The 15,940-nt window shown below is 40.1% G+C and overlaps 1 protein-coding gene across 7 annotated transcripts in view; it reads left to right on the top strand.

The window, feature by feature from the left end:
• The window catches only part of LOC309689940 (DNA (cytosine-5)-methyltransferase 3A-like), a 104,695-nt gene that overhangs the window by 68,014 nt on the left and 20,741 nt on the right, over window positions 1–15,940 (top strand). For all 7 annotated transcript variants that reach the window (XM_082506669.1, XM_082506667.1, XM_082506668.1 and 4 more), the window contains 3 exons: window positions 7,090–7,293; window positions 13,917–14,075; window positions 15,778–15,885. In XM_082506669.1, the coding sequence (XP_082362795.1) occupies window positions 7,090–7,293; window positions 13,917–14,075; window positions 15,778–15,885 (471 nt within the window). The remainder of the gene's footprint in view (window positions 1–7,089; window positions 7,294–13,916; window positions 14,076–15,777; window positions 15,886–15,940) is intronic.

Consider the following 15,940-nt stretch of genomic DNA (forward strand, 5'->3'; position numbering starts at 1 on the left):
GTGGCAACGTCTCTATGAAGCACATCAAACTACAGTCCCAGTGTTCCCTCTGGACCTTAATCAGCCCACCAATCTTATTGTCTAAATATTTCATGTTCAGTTCACTTATACCTCAGATATTTTTATATATAAACCTACGTTCTTCACGCAAAGCAATAACTTAGAGTAGATTTTATCTCAGCAGCTTAATCTTCAGCTGTGGGTTTAACAAACTCTCATTTGAGGTTAAAAACATGACAGCAGGTCATGACATGAAGTGAAGAACTAATTATTTAACACATTATCTGTGGCGCTTGTCAGTTATGTCGGTTGTTTTCATGAACAGTCTGATAGAGCGTGGCTGTGGATTACAGCATATTGTTTTCTTCTATACTTCCGTGAATGATGGTCCAGTGTATCCTCTGCCAAATGAGGTTATAAATGACGACCTGAAGCAGCTTTTTTAAAAGTATTTAGAGCTCTTATTATGCCTGACAAGCAGATACTTCAGGGTCTCTTCAATGACTTGGGAATCTTTCTAAACTAAGATATTAGACTGGAGCCCAGCTTTGTTTTTCCTGCCCTCTAGACTTGCTGCTTTTCTTTTTAACACTTTGGTTCTTCTGTACAGCACTTCGTGGCCTACTTCACTACTTTAAAACCAGCTCATTTAGCCACTTATTCACAATCACTTTCTGCGGGACACATAAAAGGGCCAAAATTCAAGATTGGTATATTTGCATATTTAATGTTGTAGAACAAAACAACATTTCTACAGCTGGTGTTAACAGCTGACCTTTTTTCAGGCATCAAGCCTAAAAACTTTTGAATTCCAAACCCGTAATTGGACTAATTCCTGCTGTATCTGCATAACATTTTAAGGTCTGACCCTGAAGCTCATTGTTACTGTGGCAAAATATTGTGGTGAATTACATTGCTAGGGTAAAATGACAAGAATGCCTAAACAAAGATGGAAGGAATGTAAATAAGGGCGACATGTGTGTATGTTAAAAATGTCAAACTACGGTTCATCCAGCATGCACACATACAGACTGCAGAAGGTATAGGAACTTATTTTATGGTCACAAAATACCAGCAGGGAGGCATCTGATCGGCTCCAGATTCGTTCTGCAGCCTGACAACGACACCAAACTCACAGCCAGAGTCATAAAGATCTATCTTCAGCCACACGAAGAACAACTCATCCTGCAACAGATGGTGTGGCCGCCACAGTCCAGCCACTCTGGTCTGGGATTACATCAGTGGATCTCAAACTGTGGGGCAGAAAACCAGGTGAAAATTATGGCAAGAAACTAGATCTAATATTTTTGTTAGGGAAAATAACCAAACAAGAATTAATTGATGAAAATTGTGTGAACTTGGCTTCTGAAGTGTGGCCTGTCTGAAGACATTAAGAGAACAAATCCATGAAACAACATCTGCCCATCAGAAAGTTCCCATATATAAGCAAAATCCTTGGAGTAAAGATTTGGAATCTGAAATCTAAGCAAAGGACTGTCAGCTTGTCCAGACTAACACAGTAATAACTGGTTAATGTGTACATATGTAATCTGTGCACCATTACACTGTTAAATAAAAATACACCAGACATTTGTGCAGTTTATCCAGAGGATTTTCTCAGTTTGTTCTGTGTTCGACAGAAAGATTAGAACACTTTCAAGAAAAGATCAGAGTGATGTGAGAAAATTATCACAAGGCTGAAACCTGTTTCTTCTTGGTTCTATAATTCTCGTAAAAATGACAAAACACAAAGAACATCAGGCTTTTAAATGCCAAAGGGCTCAATTCATATGAAATCAGTCAGTCTGCACTGGATACTACAGCCTAGATTATTTCCTTAGACAAAAATTTATATATATTGATGAAAGGGCCTGGGAAGCCTTTTTCTGAGATTGTAAAGAATTTGGATTATTATAGGAGGGTCAGTATGAACAGCTGTTTAATGTAAACCACAAAGTATTTAGTTAGTTATAGCTTCTAAACTCATAACAAAGCCAGCTGTGTTCACACCAAATATCCACTTGATTTAGTATTTTCAAGAGAGGTCAACTGCAAAATAAGTGTATTTTTTGTGTGTGCTTGCTTTACTTTTAGTGCACAAAACATTTGCACTAATAAAAAAATAAAAATAGCTGCCATTTAGCTGCAGGAAGGAAAAAAACAGTTTTTTTTATTTAAGTCTCCCAGATGTTTTAGGGACCAGTGAAGACATATGGAGATTTCCTCACTTTCTTTGTGTATGTGAGTGAGCGAGTGTGTGTGTGGTTTGTCTATGATCCATGTAACAGGCTGATTAGGATTTTATGAGGTCAGAGGCCAACAGGAGTGAGAAAAAGTGACCTTCTCACCTCGGGGTCATACTCGGGAGAACACCGTCACAAACTGTCTCCTCCACGTGAATTTATGCCATCAGTAGCCCTCACCATTTTTCTCCTTTTCTTTTTTCTATTTAGCAGAATGCAGCAGGTTTCTACATCAGCTCCAGTAACAAACAAATGGTTCTCTTTAGTGTTAGAAAGATTTTAGGTCAATAGGACCTCACCTGTAGGAGTGAGCACATGGTTAGTTTTTTTTGTTTTTTTTTGTTTTTTAAGATGAGAGCTCAACTCAGGGCCACATTACTGTGTCATCTTTCAGCACCGAAGTTTGATTTTCTGCAGGTAGCTATTACTGATAATCACAGGTGGGCACTATGCTTACTCAAATCCCATCCTTATGTACAATTATGAGTTTTAGGTTGTAATGTTATGAAATGTGCAAAATTACCAGTTTCCATGAAATTTGAGGAGAGGTATAAAAAAAGAACCTTTACTATTTTGGTGCCGACCTGGATTACTTTATTTAAAAATGGCCTTGGTGGAGGTCTGCGCTTTCTAAGTGCCCTTCTGATATTTACTTATTCTTACTTTTCACTAAAATTTGGAGGCCAGTGTGCTCCTGTTCAAACTTTTAAATAACAATGTCAGTATCTGTTCATGTAATCCAAAAGTTCAGGCATCAGACTGCTATAAACATTGAGTTTGTACTTTTTTTTTTAGTTCTTGGCTATATATGACATCAGAAATAGACAATAATGAACTGAGGGGCTTCCTTAAGGTTCAGTTGGAAAAATAAAACTGGATTACGTTGTTTTATGAATCATGCAAAGCTACTTAAGTGGAGTACAAGAATAAAAATATGTAGCTATGTCCACTTTAAAGTGTCTCCTTGCTGTATCTCTTTCCATCTCTTTGCTTTTATTTCACATGTTTGTCCTCTGGGGTCTCCATTTTCTAATATCTAACCCTTTAATCTCTAAGGGGAGTGGAGATAAAAACATCTTGCATTGGAGGATGACATGACGGGCAACATCAAGGCCCAGTAGACGATGAATAAAGAACTTGATGATGCAAAGCTAGTCCAGTCAAAGCGTGGAGTGTTTAGAAATTATAAAGATGATTGTAGCCACTGTGACGTCAAACTTTTCCTGTTAAGTCCAGAGATGAGTATGTCAGCCACCACAAAATGCTTTGAAAAAGGAAGGGATGGATTGAACTAGAAATCGAGCAACGCTCCACTCTCATACAGTAGCAAATTGTCAATCAAAGGGTAAACCAGACCCTGATTTATCTTTCTTTTAAACTCTAATGGGTGCTGTTTACAAAATTAAAATCAGGTTTTATTCAGTAACACAGGAAACTAGTGACTGAGACCATAAAGTCATCAGGAAAGGTTTTATTAAGGTCATAAATAAAGGGAGCTGAGGGCTGATTTGACATAGACCTCAAGTCTTTTTGCAACCACAGGCATTGATCGGAGCCTAAAGGCCAGTCTGAGTGAATTCAAATGTTTGTTTTTTCCAAGGATTTTATACACAAAGCTGATCATTGACTTCTAAAATATTAAAGTACAGCTCAAACTCCTTAACCCACTCTCTATTAAACTAATAATGAAACTCATTCACATTTGGGGGGGTTGGTGTACTTTTGTACTTTAGGGAAAGTATGAATACAAGACTTGTAATTTTAATCGTGTATTTTTATAGTATGATGTTGTAATTGGTCACAACTGCTGTACAATGAAGTCAACTCTAAGTTGAAAATCTGAGCTCTGTGTCTTCCTGACTTCCACTCAAAGAGCTGCGCATTCTGTCTGTGCTGTATTCTCCAGTTTTATGATATAATCCTATTTACTCTCTCGCTCTTTGTTTTCTCTTCCTCTCTTTCTCTCTCTCCTTCCTAAGTTGAACCCACTGAACTCCCTCCCCACCGCACCCTCTTTCCCCACTCACTTCCTGTTTAGAGGAACAATTAAAGGATTGTTCCTGCAGCTCGAGGCAGCAGGGCCCTGATCTAGAGCAGCCGCCACTTTAGCTAGAAAGAACCACAAAAAGCATCAGTTATGAGACCTCCTCGAAGGACAGTGTTTGGCTACGGACCAGCAGAAATAAAACAAAGTTTATCATAGATGGGGAAACACACATGAGGAGGAGACGATGTCCTCGACAGGCGCGGGCATGCCAGACATGATCAATGACAGTAATATGCAGGGAAGATTTTAACATACATAATAGCTGATGAAGTTGCCAGTCAGCTGTCATCTTTTTAACTATCTTCAAAAGTTTCTAGAGTCACTTTTTTCTTTTGAGTTTGGGTGTTATTGTTTAAATTCTTAAACCTGTGCTATTCATGTCACAGTGTAGCTGTGTGGAGAGTTGAATAGGAACAAAAAAAACCCCTCACCAATCAACAGTTAACCAAACTGAATGAACACAGGATACGAGGAAAAGGGCACCAGGACACAAGGAGGAAGTAAACTGATAGTTTCATATACTCTAAGCAGACAACATGACAGAAGACAGAACAGAGTAAGCACTATATATACACACTGAGGACTGATAGGGAACTGAATCCTGACACTGCTGGATGTAATTGACAAAGGCGAGAGAAAAGCAGGAAGAAAAGTTAGAGTAAGACACTGCAGAAGACTAGCCTTCACAGTAAAACATGACATGACCAAATGACACATGCTAAACATGAAGACAGAGACAGAGGAAAAGGTGGACAACAAGCAAATACAAGAACCATAAAATACAAACTTAAATATAGTCAATGAAAATCCCAACCCTGGGATGATGACAATCAGAGCAACACTGTTGTTGTTGTCCAAATTTAAAAAAAAAAAAGTAAAAAATAAATACAGGTAATAATAGTCAGTCATTTCTTTTATTCTGAATTGTATGTGTACAATAATTAAATAATATTTTGAGTTTAGCTCGTATTAGTTATCTATAGTTATCTTGATTGGAATCTCTTATTCACTATATCAGAACTCAAAGCTACATAGGTCTATATCTATTTATGTGTGTTTATTATTTACCTACTTTTACAATGTTTAAAATTTCAAATAACCTGACATTATTCACATCATTCATATTCATTTTTCACTCAGGACAAATAGAGTAAAAAAGAAGACTGATGCTTCCACCTGCCTAATTTATGGCCCTCTTGTGAGACCCAGGTGGGTTCCAATGTGGCTTGCAGCTGTGCGAAAATTGTAGGCAGGTTAAAGCAACTTAAAAAGTTAAATTTACCACACCAGTATGTGGAGGGACATTTGCTGAGCCCCTGGCTGATTTGGCCCAGCTCTGAGATCTGCTGACTTCTTGATTTGTGGTAGAAAGTTGAAATAGCAAAACATTTGTTTAAATGCTGCTTCAGTATTCAGTAGTACATTTTTTGCTTGTTCACTTGCCAAAGAAACCATTGAGCCAGGGACCTTTTGTTTGCATTTTTTTCTCATTCTTCTCATATTTCTACTCGCAGTAAAATAGCAAGAGCAAAATGGCAAACCCACACAACCTATTGTAAACGTGAAGTCTTATTTGATGAAACATTTGAATGAGTAATCTATTATCTAATGATATCAGTACTGGTGGAGGAGGATATGCGTACATGTGGGAGGTTTGCCCAAAGGAAAATCTGATAAAAAGTCGGACATAAATCGTGAGTCTGGTGTTGGAAATTTTGACATGGAGCAGAAATTAGTAATAGGAATTTTAATTTGTTCTTACACTCACATAAGGTCAAAAATTGGAACATTTTTACAGTTATTTTTCCAGGGCCTAATAAATATTAACTTGAGCTGAAAAACAATTTGTTGTCAATGTGTCCACTTGTTAATTTCTAATGTTTTTAACTTGATTAAAACTTCCAATTACTTCAAATACAACATTTTATACATTTTCCTTCTTGTAAGATAATGCTGACATTACCTCATAGCTTTGCCAAACCATCCTTTGACAAAGAGCCTTGGTGAGGTAGAAAATTAAAAGATTTTGGGCATAGATTTAGTTTGAATATGAGGTGACACCTTTAACACCAGACCGGATCTCCTAGCCAGGAAATTTTGAGCATCAGAGACTTTAATGACTTTTAGCGCACCAGTTTCTGCATTAGTTTTTAGTAGAAAAGTCAAAAGCAGGCTCCACAGTTTGACGTGTACTGGAATATAACACACTAAAGCCTTCAGTCAGTCTGTATCACTTCCAAATGTTAATTAACCTCAGATTTTCAAGACAAGTATAGATATGATTTAATCTACTGTTCTCCTCCGTGTGAGTCAGAGTGGGACAAGTCAGTTCAGTTCCCTCTGACTGATATCAGGCTGCTTTGTTTAAAACTTTCCACACAATTATAAAAAAAACCCTCATATATTCATCTTTTCGTGATGTTTAGGAACCATGCATATAAGTGACTAGGCAACTTTTCTGAAGAGTATCTAGAAAATTAGCATTTCAAAACTAAAATAAATTGCTTGTTTTTGCAACAGTTGGAGAAAAAAACATATTATCTGACCACCTTCTCTTGTTTCAATCATGTTTATCAACCTGCCAGCATGTATTCGCATCTACCAGAGGAGAAATCTGTGTTTTTATTATCTCATAATTGATATTTTGGGAACATGCTTCTTTTGTGTTTTTATTAAAGCATTAAAGGCATTTGTGTTTAATTCTTGTGGGAAGGACTTTTCCCCTGTGTCATCCTGTGAACTCAACACCTGTGCATCAAACAACGTTGATGGAATAAAAGTATCCTTCCTCTCTCGCAGGCAGAGCGACGGGCCTACCGAGAGGCAGAGATAAACATGATGGATGACCTCTCAGAAGCTGACTTTCAGAAAGAGGAGGAGCCCGCCAGCCCTGCCCCTCCCCCTTCACAACAACACACAGACCCTGCCTCTCCGACGGTCGCTGTGACACCCGAGCCGGTTGCCAGGGGAGAACAGGCCACGCCCAGTGAGATTGAATACCAGGTGAGAGATTCTGGCTGTCATTTTTGGTCCAACCCCATACATCCTCCGGGCTCGAGGCTCAGATTCACGCTCGCTGAACCAACTTGTATTTCTTACTTCAGACTTCACCAGATGCACTGCAGTGTATTTTAGAAAAGCCCAAAAGGTGGATCTAATAATACTCTGTTGCAGACCAGACACCACTAGTGTGTCACTCCTTTTATGCTTCTTTGAGGTCCAGATGAAGGGTGCATGCAGAGTTGGTCCATTGTAATAAAAAGCCTTGTGCTTGTTTGATGAACACTAGCAGCCTTTTGGGCATAAAACTATAACATGCTTATTACTGAGCACTTAAAGAACCTTTACTACATTCAACCATGTACTAAAGATGCTTTCACCCAGTCACACTCATTCCTACAGCTTTTTTTCTATGACTTAAACCTCTTTTTCCCTCCATACAACAAGCCTGGCCCCACCTTCACACTCTGTGAATTTCTGACGCCTTTTTTTGGAGGGCTTTAAAATTGAGTTAAACTTCAGACAGTAGGTCTGAAAATCACATATGATATGTGTTACAAATGTATATTTAAATGCTGTAGTGAGATTTTTTTCAATTACAGAGCATAGTAACACTAAAGTGTCAGTGTTCTTCCTTTGTTTTAGAGGCAGAGATAATTAGGGGTATAATTCTGTGGCAGTGACACATGCATGTATCAACAGCTGTCTGCATCTGTTCACTGATTAGTTCACTGTGTAGTGAATAATTTACAGTGGGTAGTAAGTGATTGAGTGGTCAGTTTAAAACATCTGAGTTTGTTCTTCAATTTAAGAGCCGGAGCTCACAGAATAAATCTCACCAAAACTTTAATTTCAAACTTTAATTTTATTCTCTCACCTTTTAAACCAGCATGATCGGAATTACTTAAAATGATAAAACAGTATTGAACATCTCCATTTTCATGAAAACTTGGGATGCTAAATTCATTTAGGACGACCATGTACAATATGTGATGTTGATATAGTTGAAAGCTCCGGGAGTGTCACTGTGACTCATCTCCGGTCTGGCTGGGAACATTTGTTGCTTCTCCTCCTCCCTCTCTGTCATTTTCTGTCATCAGTTTACTGGTGATGTGAAATAATAGTGTTTATTTTGAATGGCTCTGCTTCAGAGTATCCATTCTCTGAAAGCCACAATTTAAACAGTGTTAATTATATCAAAGCACATATATTTTATATTAAATGTTGTCAATCATCAGGTTCTTTCGATTGGATGAAAAGTCAAGCTGAGAACTGGTTTTCTCAGTTGTTGAAAACAAAGTGTGGCTTATGGATGATATCTGGTGGTGTTAACAAAGGTGTGCCACAGGGTTTTATTCTAGGACCACTTTTATTCACATTTAACAATTAGCTTAGGAGTAAAGGTCAGAAACAGTAAAATTCACCTGTACACGGTCAATGCTATTTTACACACAACAGCGCCCTCTGATGACAGGCACGCCATAACATGCATGTTAGTTTAAATGTGTACATGTATATGCATATGTATATCTATATCTATATAAGATAAGATAAGATAAGATAAGATAGAACTTTATTAATCCCTCAGGTGGGTTCCTCTGGGAAATTCGATTTCCAAAAAGCACAGCACCGACAGAAGTTACAGTTACAGAATATTATATATATATATATATATATACACACACACACACATACACACACATATATAAATACAGAGACAAATATAAATAAAATATACGAAGGGGATAAATAGAATAAATAGGAATAAAAATAAAAATACAAGTGAATTGCACATTTCAAGTATTGAGGTCTATTGCACTATTGCGTTTATACATGTACACACCGGCAGATAGAGGAGGTGGCTGATATCCAGAAATCCTACCAGTGGCTGGACAAAGCTGGACTGAAAGACAGCACAGAGGCACTAATCATGGCAGCACAAGAACAAGCTCTGAGCACAAGATCCATAGAGGCTGGGGTCTATCACACCAGGCAAGACCCCAGGTGCAGGCTGTGTAAAGATGCCCCAGAGACAATCCAGCACATAACAGCAGGGTGCAAGATGCTAGCAGGCAAGGCATACATGGAACGCCATAACCAAGTGGCCGGCATAGTGTACAGGAACATCTGTGCGGAGTATAACCTGGAAGTCCCGAGGTCAAAATGGGAGATGCCCCCAAGGGTGGTGGAGAATGACCGAGCTAAGATCCTGTGGGACTTCCAGATACAGACGGACAAAATGGTGGTGGCTAACCAACCGGACATAGTGGTGGTAGACAAACAGAAGAAGACGGCCGTAGTGATCGATGTAGCGGTTCCGAATGACAGCAATATCAGGAAGAAGGAACACGAGAAGCTGGAGAAATACCAAGGGCTCAGAGAAGAGCTCGAGAGGATGTGGAGGGTGAAGGTAACGGTGGTCCCCGTGGTAATCGGAGCACTAGGTGCGGTGACTCCCAAGATAGGCGAGTGGCTCCAGCAGATCCCGGGAACAACATCGGAGATCTCTGTCCAGAAGAGCGCAGTCCTGGGAACAGCTAAGATACTGCGCAGGACCCTCAAGCTCCCAGGCCTCTGGTAGAGGACCCGAGCTTGAAGGATAAACCGCCCGCAGGGGCGTGCTGGGTGTTTTTTTTTTTTATTAGGGGTGCAACAATACACAAAATTCACGGTTCGGTTCGGTTCGATACTTTGGTGTCACGGTTCAATATTTTTTCGATACAAAAAAATGTTCATGCCTTTTTAATTTGTCATTTATTAAAATTATAAATATATATTTTAACTCAAAAGTACAGTTTTTAAATTTAACCCTAACCCTTGTGTGTGTTTTTTATTTTGACAGCGAATGCGCGCCTGCGGACCACTTATGTGCACCCCTGGTTATATAGCTCATCATATTGCAGCCACAGAAATTCTTTTGTCCATGAAACCATAAAGCTGCACTTTCTTTTTGCCTTATAGTCTGAGTTGTCATAACTTTTCCGTTTTGTGTTAAGCTTTTCTTTGGCTGTCACTTCTTCACCCTGACCTGTCTTATTTGGCTCAGCAGAACTGAAATATATATCCTGCTGCTTTTACACACGCAGAGGAATTGGTGCGCAAATTATCATCACTCACCAATCAGTGCTGTCGCTCTCTATACACAGTTCGCGCGATTGCAAAGTGAAAGCAAAAAACAAGCGCAAATTCAAACGCGATTTCAATATGTCACATATTGACAGTGGCTCACCGATGCCAATGACATAATTACCCAGCTACATTTCCGAAAGAATGCAAAAGCATTGACATATATTTTTCCTTCCTACGATAGCCCGACGGGCAGGGAAGAAATAGATTTTGGTAGCCCGACTGGAAAAATCGCTAGCCCCGGGACGTCGGGCTAGCGATATTGCGAGCCCTGTATCTGATTGAGGAATCACTCATCTTTGGAAAAGAGAGTTTATTACAGAGAAATGGCTCTTTCCAAAATAAAAGCTATACTATACGCTTCTTCTGGGCTATATTCTCAGCAGCATATTAAACATATCAGGTCCCCATAAGGAGAATCATGTGCTAACGGCTGTCTAAATGACTCGGGTAAAGTTTGTAGCACGCGTGCTTGTTGTTTTTGTCTTTGCACTAGGATGATGTCGGCGTAAATGTGCAGTCATATTCGTTGTGTTCCCACTAGTGCTGTTAGCGTTAATCTCGTTGAAATGACGTTAACGCCACAACACGGCAAATCTCCGTTAACGAGTTACCCCTGATCGCCCCGTGCATGGGGCTGGACGGCCAACGCGTTAACGAGCTAACTGCGCTAACACACTAGTTCCCACCCATGTAATTGAGCATTGCATGGCACATCCAACATACTGTTTTACTTTAGTCCATGACTCGCTTACCTTCAGGGTCATACGTCACATGAAAACCAAAATAATTCCAAACGCCAGATCTGAATGAGGGTGGGGGAGGTTCAATTTGCCATGTTGCAAGGAGAGCTTAACTTCTGTCTCGCTAGCTTGCCCTGCGCTCTTCCTTCTGATGATGCTGTCTGTGTTGAGCGCTCAGTGGATCTGCGCTCGACAGTGCAGCCTAGGCGGAGTAGTCGAACGCAGATTCACTGAGCGCTCAACACAGACAGCATCGTCAGAAGGAAAGTTGATAAAATAAATTACCAATTTTGTATTGTTCGATACATATGCGTACCGAACCGAAAGCACTGTATCGAACGGTTCAATATCGATACGAATATCGTTGCACCCCTAATATATATAGTGATGACCAACTGAATATTTCTATTTGCACACCAATTTAAAGAGTGACAACTAAATACATATGTGCACACACATTTCTGGCTTGATGTAAGACTATGGTTCAAAAACCAATGTCATGAACTAAGTCTTATTTTATAGAAAGAATCCCAGTCAAGAAAACTGTCCAGTGAGTATTTTAGCTGTTACTAATTTAGACACATTCTTCTGCTTCTATTTTTAAACTCTATTGATGCAGTATAATATTTTAATTTCAGGTTCCTAACTGGGCATGGCTTTAAAACACAACTTCAAGATCAATATGAGGAAGTTTGGTGACAGTGAGAAGAGAAAAGTGTTTTATTTAAGTAGTTCTTGGCAAGCTTCCTGGGAATCTTACATTTCTTTGTTTAACTGTAGATCAATTTTACACTAGGCTCTATTTGGTCCTTGAAGATAATATTCTGCTAATACTGCAATCTGGAAACTGGCTTTTATGTACTGTGCTCTACAGAAGTGGAACAATCTGCAGAAGCTTGAAAAATTAGATACTAAGCTAATTCCTTTTAATCAATTCAAATCCGTTTTGACTGACAGAGACAAGTGTGGGTTGAGCATTGTTTTCTTTGAGTTGATGTTGATGTCCTTGACCTGTTTAGTTTCAATGTACTTGATAACTGTCTCTTGTTATTTATATACTGTTGTACATGAAATGATCCCATTTATGTTAAAACAATGAATACTGATTTTTTTAAACATCTTGAATAAATTCTATTTACTTCTGTAGACAGTTTTAGCAAGAACTAGCTAGTCATTTTTTAATAGGTTATAATCCAACAGCCAATCTTGTTGGTCTTATATGGATCCAATGAATGCAAAATCGGGCCACACTTTATACACAGAGGCCAAGTTGTAGTCATTTTGTGGCTATTTTATCAGTCATTGCTACACTGAAAAAAAGACTACAGAAGAAGCATGATTCAGTGCTTCAAGTTTTCTCAGCTTGTGATTGTTTTTGCTGACTTTACTCAGAGATAAGAGTTCAACAGCTTGAAGGTTCTTGTTCACCTAATTACAATATTACTGTAAAATTGCTTCAGTGGAATGTGTTTCTATATTTTAAAAAAACACAGAAATTCTTGTTGAGAAATGAAATAAATTTTAGTGCCAGCGACATAAAACTTTGCCTATACAACATTCAGCTGCTCTTTTATTTCCTGCCGGAGATTGATCCACATATTTCATTTGACTGAGATTTTTACACCAGAAGAAACCTACCATTTCTCAGGCCTGCGACCAGCATTAATTGCACACTAGATTGTAACACTGCTGAATGAGGTTAGGGTTATGATCCCTCCCAGTCGCAAACCAGGGACCGCTCAGTTGTTAGATTAATGCACTAACCCCTAGACTCTTGATTCCTTAGATAAAATCACAGCAACTTAAATATACTTGAAAGTGTAGTATATAAAGAAAGTTTAGAACATGACAACTACCGTAAGCTCAGAACAAATGGAAGCTCAGTGACAGCTGCAGGTAATGTTTGAAGCACTAAAGGATTACAGTGATGACACATCTTCATCTGGCCCTGTGATCAATATTAAGAAGCACACTTTTCACAGAGTGCAGGTATTCTCTTTGTTTTCACATTTGGTGAGGCCAAGATGAGTTGGTCACTTGCAGACTTGCGAGAGACTCCATCTCTGAGCGTGGACAAGTAAAAGACACCCCCCGCCCCCCATTTTCCAGAGGACTTGTGATTAGATGTTTTTGTGGGTGGGAGGATGGGGGGGGGGGGGGGGGGGGGGGTTGTTTTTTGAGGTTGTTTTCCATCTCTGTAGGATATTTTTGCCCTTTTTTGTAGTTAGTTAGTTGAACTCTAAGACTTTGAAAAAGGAACAGAAAACAATTTCCCTCGTGGGATCAATACAGTATATCTTTCCATTAATATTAACACAACATCACACAGAAGCTCTTACCCAGGGGCCCAAGGAGTCAGGAAGCCCTGTTTAGTAATCTATATATGGCTGCAGCTCATGTTCTGTGAAACACTGATAAAATTGTTTGTATGTTGTAATTCTTTCCGCACCCCCCCCCCCCCCCCACCCCCAAAAAAAATTATATTCTGTTTGATATTAAAAGGGTTTTAAAAAGCCTTTAATTTGATGAGTCTGTTGCTAAGATACTCATCATTCTTTTAAAACTAGAGGAAAGTTTACATTTTTAGTCCCTAAAGCAAAATGCTCTCTAAAAGAGCCCCTTGTAGATGCCTCATAGAAAGGAAACACGATTAAGTGCAATTTTCCTCCATTATATCTATTTTTCAGACTCAAATATTCAGTTTAGCAGCTATTTAATCAGTTAGAAATCAGTTGTTTTCTCTGTGTGTGCCAACAGGATGGTCGGGGCTTTGGCATCGGGACTCTGGTGTTTGGAAAGCTGCGAGGTTTCTCCTGGTGGCCCGGCCGGATTGTTTCCTGGTTGATGAGCGGCCGGAGTCGAGCTGCAGACGGCACTCGCTGGGTAATGTGGTTTGGTGATGGCAAATTCTCTGTGGTGAGTATCATTAGTGCTACGGCTAGACAGATCTGATGATGTAGTGCTGATGCTGATGTAGTGGTGGCTAAAAATAAAATGCACTCAAGAGAAAATGTACTAGAATTACAATTAAATTAAACTGTTGGTTAAATATAATATTATTTAAGAGCAACAGTTTTAAGGGAAATATCTATATATTAACTGGATCAGCTCTTCATCCTCTCAAGGATACTTGAAGGTGCATGGGAGTTTGCCCAACCAGTCTACATGTGTTTTCTGGGCTTGGAGAAGGCATTCGACCGTTTCCCTTGGGGTGTCCTGTGGGAGGTGCTCCGGGAGTATGGGGTGTCTGGCCCATCGCTACGGGCCATTCAGTCCTTATACGACCGTTGCAAGAGCTTGGTCTGCATAGCCGGCAATAAGTCGGACTCGTTCCAGGGCTGCCCTTTGTCCCCGGTTCTGTTCATAATTTTATGGACAGGATTTCTAGGCGCAGCCAAGTGGCGGAAGGCTTTCAATTCGGAGGTCTCAGGATCTCATCTCTGCTTTTCACAGATGATGTGGGTCTGTTGGCTTCATCGGGTTATTGCCTCCAGCTCGCCTTGGAACGGTTCGCAGCTGAGTGTGAAACGGTGGGAATGAGAATTAGCACCTCCAAATCTGAGGCCATGGTCCTCAGCCGGAAAAGGGTAGAGTGCCCACTCCGGTTCAGGGACGAGTTCCTGCCCCAAGTGGAGGAGTTTAAGTATCTCGGGGTCTTGCTCGCGAGTGACGGGAGAAGTTGGGAGCGGGAGATCGACAGACGGATTGGTGTTCCGCCGTGGTGAAGAGAGAGCTGAGTGTAAAAGCGAAGCTCTCAATTTACTGGTTGATCTACGTCCCTACCCTCACCTATGGCCACGAGCTGTGGGTAGTGACCCAAAGAACGAGATCGCAGATACAAGCAGTAGAAATGGGCTTCCTCCAAAGGGTGGCTGGCCTCTACCTTAGAGATAGGGTGAGAAGTTTGGCCATTCGGGAAGTGCTCAGAGTAGAGCCGCTGCTCCTTCACATCGAAAGGAGCCAGTTGAGGTGGTTCGGGCATCTGACAAGGATGCCTCCTGGGTGCCTCCTGCCTGGGGCAGACCCAGGACACACTGGAGAGATTATATCTCTCGGCTGGCCTGGGAATGCCTTGGTGTTCCCCCAGACAAGCTGGAGGAGGTGGCTGGGGAGAGGGAGGTCTGGGCCCAAGCAGAGAAGCCCAGACAAGCCCAGGCAAACAGCAGAAATAAAGTAATTCCTGAAGAATCCAGGGTTAAACCTGAAGTTACTGCATTGAGCCTCAAGTCCTGGTTCACCTTATCGGCCTCTGAAGGGGGGAGAAAGAGATGTGCAGCAAATGTAAACAAATAAAATTACAGATGATAACATATGGAGATATTGTCAGTCAATTAAAACTTTTGAAATATGATACTCAGCTATCGTCTGTGGTAGACTGCGTTGAAGCTACAGTTCCTTGGCTGAAATCTTTATGAATTTTTTCACAATTATTTGATAAAATTTGACATTTGGGAAAATATAATAATTTATTTTTTTGTGAATTTTGAACATTGAGAATTTAGTAAGCTAAGACCAAGTTTTTATGTCTAAAAGTCTAAAATCTTCTCTAAAAGAATAGAGATTTCAAGGTATCTTCTTTTCTGATGATGATTTGTGGCTCTCCTCCTTCACTGTGTAGGTCTGTGTGGAGAAGTTGATGCCCCTGAGCGCTTTCTCATCTGCCTTCCACCAGCCAACCTACAACAAACAGTCCATGTACCGGAAAGCCATCTTCGAGGCTCTGCGGGTAACAAACCCACTATTTAATCTCTGCTCTGAGTGTGTAGATGGTTGATGTTGAT

This window comes from Aulonocara stuartgranti (genome assembly GCF_965226115.1).
Source record: "Aulonocara stuartgranti genome assembly, chromosome: 15".
In the NCBI taxonomy this organism is placed as follows: domain Eukaryota; kingdom Metazoa; phylum Chordata; class Actinopteri; order Cichliformes; family Cichlidae; genus Aulonocara; species Aulonocara stuartgranti.